The following is an 8,873-nucleotide window of genomic DNA, read 5'->3' on the forward strand; positions in this document are numbered from 1 at the left end:
TTCATTCATTCCTACGGAGCCCCTAAAGGGACCTTTGCAAAAATAAAAATATACAGACGGTCACGTGCTCTTGAGAAACGTATCTTGTGAGCACGTGAAAGTCTGTATATTTTTATAATATACCATAAAGGTCCCTTTAGGGGCGTCGTACATTCCTTCTGCATTATATTTTAAATTAGCACTTTGTAAATGAGGTCAAAGTATCTGCTAGTTTAAACATTTAGGACATGAGCTGCTTGGAAACATTTGAGACTTTGTTTTGTGCCTGATTTCCCCCATTGATGGCCATGAAGGAAACTCTCGACTCTCCTGTTGACCACTGTACCGCCACACCGACAGACAGGAACAAGTCTGTCTCTGGGTTTATTCACAAATCTAAGCGAATTCATGTCAAAATCATTTCTATGTAAACTGTTGCATTCAATGAACACGAAACTCCATGCATCAACACTAAAAATCATCAATGAGGTGCATTGTCTATGACTGTGACATCATCCTCCCCCCCCCCAACATTAGGCAAACAAATGATGTTTTATAGACAAAGTTCGGGAGGAGCACGTTCAAATAATCAATCAATCAACCAATCTATCAATCATCTCATCAAACAATTACCATGTCTACCCTATCAGCATGAGAGGAAGCATATATATATTCACTCTGTCAACTCACCTAACTTCCTTGACAGTTTCAGCATCCCTCCACCACCCCGACTCCTCACCCTTGGCTTGTTCTTTCACAGCCAGGAATACGGGGGGAGTACTCTGGGTTCGGGCCGAATACCGAGCCCGGAGCCCTCTCCTCGGACAGCACGCCAAATACGCATTTATTCTATCTGACTTATTTGTAAGTGTGAACTAGTGAATAGGCAAACGTTATCCCAAAACAGTACGTTTTCTGCGCACAGCAGAAGCATCAAAGAGAAGGAGGAACGTGCTGTAAAAACAGCTTTCTGCCACGGCCCTCTTCATTTCCTCAAGCTGAGCTGTAGGAAGCAGATGCTCATCTCTTTCTGACACTCATTTGAAATGCTCCAGAAATCATCATTAATCACCAGTGATTCAGATCGGGTGCTAAAAGGAGAGAACTAGTTTCTGAGAGAAGCAGAATATTGTTAATGGAATGATGGGAAACACAATCCAGAGCTAAACTATTTAAAACACACATTCCAGCCAATCAGAATGGAGTATTCAGACGGGCCGTGGTAAACCCACTGTGTGCATGTGTGTGTGTTTCCCCTGTCACGCTCCTTGACCTGAGCCTCCTCCAGAGTTCCTGCTGCTGGAGAACGTGGTCCACCACTTCAGCTGCCCCTGTATCCTGGACCTGAAGATGGGCACGCGGCAGCACGGGGACGACGCCTCCGAGGAGAAGGCCGCCCGCCAGATGAAGAAGTGCGAGCAGAGCACGTCTGCCACGCTAGGAGTGCGTGTGTGTGGCATGCAGGTGCGTACGGCTCTGACCCGACACACGTGTCACATTAGGGGCCCTATCTTGCACCCAGCGCAAATGACTTTGTACACCGACGCATGTATCATTCCTATTTTGCACCCGACGCACAGCGGACTTTTCCCTCCACAGACGCACGTCGGTAAATTAGGGAATGAACTTGCGCTCCTGGTGCTATTTTGCAGTTTCAGAAAACAATTCCGACACTGACCAGGAGAAACCTAGTCTAAAGTCAGTGGGTCGTTCAGGTGCTATTTTAAGGGCGCATGCTTGGCCATAATCAATGTAGCGTGTGCACAACGCGCATACAGTTTGCTTATCTCATCTACACACAGACGCAGCAGTTGCCATTTTTGCAAATCGTACATAATTACAAGGAAAAATATTAACACACGATGGAAATCATTGTGGTGTCCATGAAGATGTGAAAAAATAGGCATAAATCTAGCTTACACATTTACCCAAATTATTATACGCCTGTGTAACCGAAGCTAATCTGTGTGTGTTTCTCCATCCCCAATGTCACTTCTCTGTGTTTTACGGCCCTGACGAGAACGTCGGTCTCCTCGGCTGTGAACCGCTCCTGGCAAATCCGCCGTTATAATAGCAATCCGCCATGGAACAAGTGCACCTGCTCTTAAAGGGAATGTGAGATGAGGCTCTGATTGGTTTATTTCACGTTACGCCCAAACCACACCTATGAATAATGAAGCTACTATCCCGCCGGTATAATAGCAACAGCGCCAAGACCCGCCCACAAAGTTACTTGCGCTTGATACTTGTTTCAGATTGTTAAAATAGGGCCCTAGGAGTGTGTGTGTGTGGCATGCAGGTGCATACGGCTCTGACCCGACACGCGTGTCACATTAAGAGTGTGTGTGTGTGTGTGTGTGTGGCATGCAGGTGTGTACGGCTCTGACCCGACACGCGTGTCACATTAGGAGTGTGTGTGTGTGGCATGCAGGTGCATACGGCTCTGACCCGACACGTGTCACATTAGGAGTGTGTGTGTGTGTGTGTGGCATGCAGGTGTGTACGGCTCTGACCCGACACGCGTGTCACATTAGGAGTGTGTGTGTGTGTGGCATGCAGGTGTGTACGGCTCTGACCCGACACGTGTCACATTAGGAGTGTGTGTGTGTGTGTCTGTTTTGACAGATGTGATCTTGGAGCTTTATACAGCACATGCCACTGTAAAGAGTGTAAGGGTGCTCTCACACCTGAGAGTTTGTTCCGAATCCTGGTGTGTTTTCTTCCTTGGTTCGGTTTGTTTAGGCATATGAACAAGGCAAGCGCTCTGAGATCGCCTGATCAAGGTGTTCTCGGACCAATTGCAAATGAACTCTGGGACGGTTGACTCAAGGTGTGAAAGCAATCCAACCTAACGGACCAACGAATCAATTCAAATGGAAAATGCACTTTATAAATAGCAGTAGTGCCTGATTCTGTGAGTGAGCACATTAGTTATCACAGCTGAAAAGCAAAAGAGCACCTCTTCATCTTAAAGGAGAACTCCGGTCAATTTTAACATTGAGCTCATTTTTTTGTACATTTGGAGTGCTGTCATTACAGAGAACAATGACAAAAATCGGGGTTGCCTACACCGTGTTATCCTCTTTTTAAAATTTGCACCCTGTTGACTTCAATGGGGCAAGTTTTAAACCTGCTTTTAGCCTCTTAACATCCTTGATGTGTCATTACAAGTGCACAGGTCATGTGAGTGATTCCTTCGGAGTGAACGCGGGTGAATCTGACTGCAGTAGATGTGAAAGATATGAATAAAAATGATGTTTATTCAGCCAGCGCACATACCTGTATTTACATCCTGTTTTCGGTCGAAGTCCACAGTAGTCGATTGTCGAGTTCATGCGCATAGGTTTAGTACCGAGGTATGTGCGCTGGCTGAATAAACATCATTTTTATTCATATCTTTCACATCTACTGCAGTCAGATTCACCCGCGTTCACTCCGAAGGAATCACTCACATGACCTGTGCACTTGTAATGACACATCAAGGATGTTAAGAGCCTAAAAGCAGGTTTAAAACTTGCCCCATCGAAGTCAACAGGGTGCAAATTTTAAAAAGAGGATAACTCGGTGTAGGCAACACCGATATTTGTCGTTGTTCTCTGTACTGACAGCACTACAAATGTACAAAAAAATGAGCTCAATGTTAAAATTGACCGGAGTTCTCCTTTAAAACGTTGTGTGTATGCTCTTCTCTGTCCCGAAGAAGCCTTGATTCCAGCTCTAGCTGCTTATAACACTCGTATAGTGTTGGCGTATTTCTTCACTGTTAACCACCAGACAGCGCTGGGAGATCCAGAGAGAGCGTGTTTGAATTTGCTGCAGTATTAATATACAAGTAGTATATAATAACAGCATACATTCGTATAGTGTTTGCGTGTGTCTCGACAGTTACAAATAAAGCCACAATAAGCTCAAGAAGCGAACTTGTCATCCATCAAGAATATGATTGACGCAGAGGAAACTCTGACCAATAAGAAGACAGTTGTACTCACATGTGACTTGCGTGAACACAGTTTGGTGCGCTTTGAAAAGGTTTCCTTGTGAAAGCGAACCGAACCAAGAAAATGCAACATTGCAACAAATTAAGTCCGTGTTTCGGAAAACAAAAAATACGATCTATTGGTGTGAAAGTCTGTCCCTCACAGCCTCATTTTCATCCATGTAAAATTCAGTATGGCTTCTACCCTAATGCAATAATATAGCAATAATTGTTGCGTTTAGTTAACGGGAAATGTTAATGGGGTTTTAAGACAATGCAGTGGTGCTGATTTGAATTAGTTCGGGATTAAACTCTAGTAGTTGACACATTGAGTCATGGTACTCGTACAGTTTGAATCTCAAGATGGCACAGAAGCTGGAGAGCACATGTCACTGTAGTAATTTGTAAATATGAATATGTATGTCGAACAGTCAGACTGAAGCATCTGACCCAGCTGAAGAACAGTTACTGATCGACCTATGAGGACCAACGCTGGTTCTTTAGAGAGCATGTGATATTTGATTTAGGGTCTGATTACACCACACTGTGTCAAATAAAAAATGGAAAACTTTTTATGCGTTTTGTCTGTTCATTTGCACGACAGTGGCGTTTTGGGGGCCTGAAAACGGCAACTTTTGAAAACGGGTTTCAGTGTGCAAGGTTTTGAAACTGATGCCGCTATCTTCTCCGTGTAAACTGCAAAAACATGAATTTGTGAAAACGGTGATGTCATGCGTATTACATGTTCAGTCTATAGACGCGTAGTGTTTCATTACAAAGTGACATCGCCATCTACTGGCCTGACATGAATAACACAGCGTTTTCAGTCATTTTCACGGATCGGTTGTGAACGAGGATCGTTTTGATAACGCTGTCTGTACGTGACAAATGCAATTGAAATATCAAAGAAAGATGTCATCCGAGCAGCTGCCGTATCTAATGCTGTCGTTCTGACTTATTGGAAACATTGACGTTTTTAAATAAATGATGTGACAAAAGTTGACACTGTTGATTGCTAGTCTGATAAGGTCAAACATGATGATGAATATGTCTATCTGTCGGTTCAATAAATGTCTCACCAGTTAAGTAAGATTAAAGCAGTCTCTGTGTTGCTTGAAATCCTTCCAAACCTCTGAAAAGGCAAGCCAATATTGATTCAGGTTTTAATACAGACTCGGCTTCTGTTCCCTTTTTGCTTGTAGACTATACATTTATACATTTATATACTGTATACAGTATATATAGGTTTATCCAAGTGTATCTGAGTTATAAGACATGGTTTGGAAGGTGGATTCTTTTTGCACTCTCTCATTAATAACATTTTGTATATTTTCTTGTTAAAGAAAGTCCCATATAAAGGCCAGAACGTTGGCCTGACCAAAGAGCACAGCGGTTGAAGGCAAAAGCCAATGGAAGACCGTATAATGAAGCCTTGACTGAATATAACGCATGATTTCTATCTCCTGAATCACAGGCCACATTGACTATGATAGCCTGACCCACCTGTCCTTGTCTCCTGTGCTCATTCTGCAGGTGTACCAGATGGACACGGGTCACTATCTATGCAGGAACAAGTACTACGGCCGGGGCCTTTCCACCGAGGGCTTTCGACACGCACTCTTTCAGTTCATGCACAACGGGACGCAGCTGCGCAAAGACCTTTTTGAGCCCATCCTGAGCAAACTGTGCAGCCTGAAGAGTGTGCTGGAGCGCCAGGCCTCGTACCGCTTCTACTCCAGCTCTCTGCTCATCATCTACGAGGGCAAGGACCCGGAGTGTGCGGACGCCTCGGAGGAGAGCCAGGCCTCTCAGGACAAGCCTCGGGCGCTGAGTGTGGACGTGCGCATGATAGACTTCGCCCACAGCACCTTCAAGGGTTTCCGGGACGACCAAACCGTCCACGACGGCCCGGACCGCGGATACGTGCTCGGACTCGAGAGCCTCGTCAACATTTTGCAGCAGATCCGCGAGGAGAACCAGTAGCCAACCAGTCGGTCCTTCAGTTGCGGTCCGACACGCAAAGCTACTCCCTCCAGACTGTTGACATTTTCCTAGAAAAGCAACGATGTTTATAAAGATTGCACATTACGCAAACCTAAAGGTGTGTTTTCTGTTTCTCAGTTAGTATTTGAGCCATGAGGGATTCATGTCCACCAGAAACGGAGGCAGGTTCTTGACTCTGCTGTCCTCGACAGTGTGATTCATCGCCATCATGTGACCGGCTGAAGAACTGCAGTCATGAACCAAGGAGCTCAGGGCACGTCCGCTGTCAGGGTCTCTCTTAAAGTGTGTGTGAGAGTGTGTGTGTGTGTGTGTGGTGAATCACAAGACGAAATGCCCAGGTCACATTTTACCCAAAGTTCACAAGAAATCATGAAGCCTATTTTAGGACCTTTAAGCTTTTTGTGCTATTATTTTCATGATAAATTAAGCATGAGAGCATTTCTACCCAAATCTTCCAGAAACACTGGTTTTGTTTTCCATTTATTAATATTAATTATGAAAATAATGTCACAATGCAAACAAAATCTTACTGGTTTTAAAAATATCTTCATGCAGTAATGTTATTTTCTTGTGGTGTTTTCGGGGTGAAATATGAGCTGTAGTTCCCAGCATTTCTCCAGGAGTTTTAAAGGGAGGCGTTTAGCTCAAGAGTCGCTGGTTAAAGCTTTATTGTAGGAGTTGCTGGTTTTAAACCACTCTTCTCTGATGACAGGATGATGGATCTGGCCTTATGGCAATAGTTGAATGGACAGCTTAGTTATGTTCGTCTATTTAACCAGTCAGGTGATGTTTTTTTGGTAGCTATCTTACTCTGTACATTTAGAGCAATCATTAAATTTGTTTTTACAGTTTTTACATATTTGTTGGGATAGTATATTTGTAGTCTTGAATTTAGTTGTGTTACAAAGTCTTTCCCTGTCAGCAACGAGGTTATCAGTACAGAAGAAAACCTCACTGCAAAAAACATAATTTTCTTAATCTGTCGAAATTTTTTAAACATCCTTAAAACATTGAAAAGCAAAATTGTGTAAGGTATTAAGATTCGATTACAGAAAAAAAGAGCAAATGAATTTCTCACCTCATGATTTAAGCAAAAAAAGTTTGGCTTCTTCTCCCTCATTTATTGTTTCGATATGTTTGCTGAAAAACAGACGGCTGATTAAGAAACTTATCTTTGCTTTAGTTACATCTGCACTGTAAATTATTATAAACCATTACAAGAGCATGTCTTTTCATTTTGTTTTTGTTTTGGATTCATTTTGAAGGGTTGTCTTTTAACTACACCGACACACAGTGACCATTTGCCATCAGCAAATGTAGCAAGATTCGTCCCTAGGTCGGTCCTCGTGAGAATGACACGTTCAGCATGTTCTCTGTCTAGATGAATCATTTATTGCACTATAGTGTCAACCTTTTGCTGAAACATGGACACTTTTCTGCATTCTCTGGGAAACAGACATCACATCCGCCTGTAGTAGCAGTCGAGCAAATATACTGTAATAACTGTTCGTTCGTTCGTCTTGTCCTACATTTATTGACTTTGGTCACATGTGGTGTGTAAATTATAAATCAACATGGCATCTATGCGGAGTTGTGCCGTAGGGATGTGTCTGTATTTAGACGTGTGATTTTGGTCAATAGCCATAACTGGGACGTCCAGGAGTGTATCGCGTACATCAATGTTTAACAGAGTCATCACAGCACATCAGGTCATTTCTGTAATCGTTGAAGGGAAACGTTTGAAGAACAAATGCCACATGCGTGATGTGATGTGTTCTCTCACAATAAATGAGCAATTTAGAATACATCATTACTAACATGATTAAAGTGTAGCTGGTTTGTGTATTTAAACCTTTCTTTTGTGCCGAACCATGAGAGAGGAACACAGATTCGTGGATATGGCATAAAAAGAAAGAATATTATTACCCCTCATCCTGAAAACGATCCTTTTATCTTTATTGTTGTTGCATGGATGGGTATTTTTTTAAGAAAAAATTATATGACAACTTTGAATGTGAGATATAAATTGTTTATTTAAGTAAAGTTGTCTTGTCTCTTTAATATTTTGTTGCTGTTTTGATTTGACCAAAAAAAGCAGAACAATCATTTCTACGAAGCAAAATAACCACATAATGAAACTCACTAAAAACATTTCCTGAGGGAAAACCAATAGTTTCAAGCCAGCATAGGGTACATTTCACATCAGCAAAAAGGTGTAAAAACAGTATGCTTTCTCAATAAAACAACTATTGGTTACAGTTTATATATTTTATCAGTGTAACGTATTTGCTAGTGTCAAAGCTTAATCATTTAACACCATTTTGATATTGCAACAAAAAGTTTGTCAACTGTTACAGACAACTACATACTGACACTGTCACTACATACACTGATTAAGTGACTCAAATATTTAATATTTCGTTTTTCTGCCATATGTGTAGTGACTATTCTAAAAGACTTCTGAAAAGAAGATTTGTGTAAAATTCTCAGCATGGACACTAAGGACAAGACCATTTTTTTTTTATCATGAATCTGCTTTAAAGATCATTTAAAGGTCATGCAAAAGTCCATGTGGATGTAAACTACACACTGAAATAATATTAAAAGCAAATTTCAAATGTAAAAAAAAATAAAAATCTGTCAAAACAAAGTTGACAGTGATATTAAGTTGACAGTGACAGTAACAGTAACAGTTGACAGTAACAGTTAAAAGTGACAGTACCAGTTGACAGTGACAGTAACAGTTCAAGGTAACTTTATTATCCCCGAGGGGCAATTTAGATTGCAGCCAGCAGTAACAGTATAACAATCAAACAACAACAATGAAACACAACAATGAACATAACCACCAAAGAACATAGTTTAAATTTAAATTTGATAGTAACAGTGACAGTAACAGTTGACAGTGATATTA

General features: G+C 41.8%; 1 protein-coding gene across 2 annotated transcripts in view; it reads left to right on the top strand.

Moving 5' to 3' along the window:
- The window catches only part of ip6k1 (inositol hexakisphosphate kinase 1), a 49,550-nt gene extending 41,548 nt beyond the window's left edge, over positions 1-8,002 (top strand). For both annotated transcript variants that reach the window (XM_084416579.1, XM_084416578.1), the window contains exons 5-6: positions 1,268-1,443; positions 5,489-8,002. In XM_084416579.1, coding sequence (XP_084272705.1) covers positions 1,268-1,443; positions 5,489-5,938 — 626 coding nt within the window. In that variant the 3' untranslated portion in view covers positions 5,939-8,002. The remainder of the gene's footprint in view (positions 1-1,267; positions 1,444-5,488) is intronic.
- Positions 8,003-8,873: the final 871 nt, after the last annotated feature.

Source organism: Rutilus rutilus (assembly GCF_951802725.1).
Source record: "Rutilus rutilus genome assembly, chromosome: 8".
NCBI classification, from domain to species: domain Eukaryota; kingdom Metazoa; phylum Chordata; class Actinopteri; order Cypriniformes; family Leuciscidae; genus Rutilus; species Rutilus rutilus.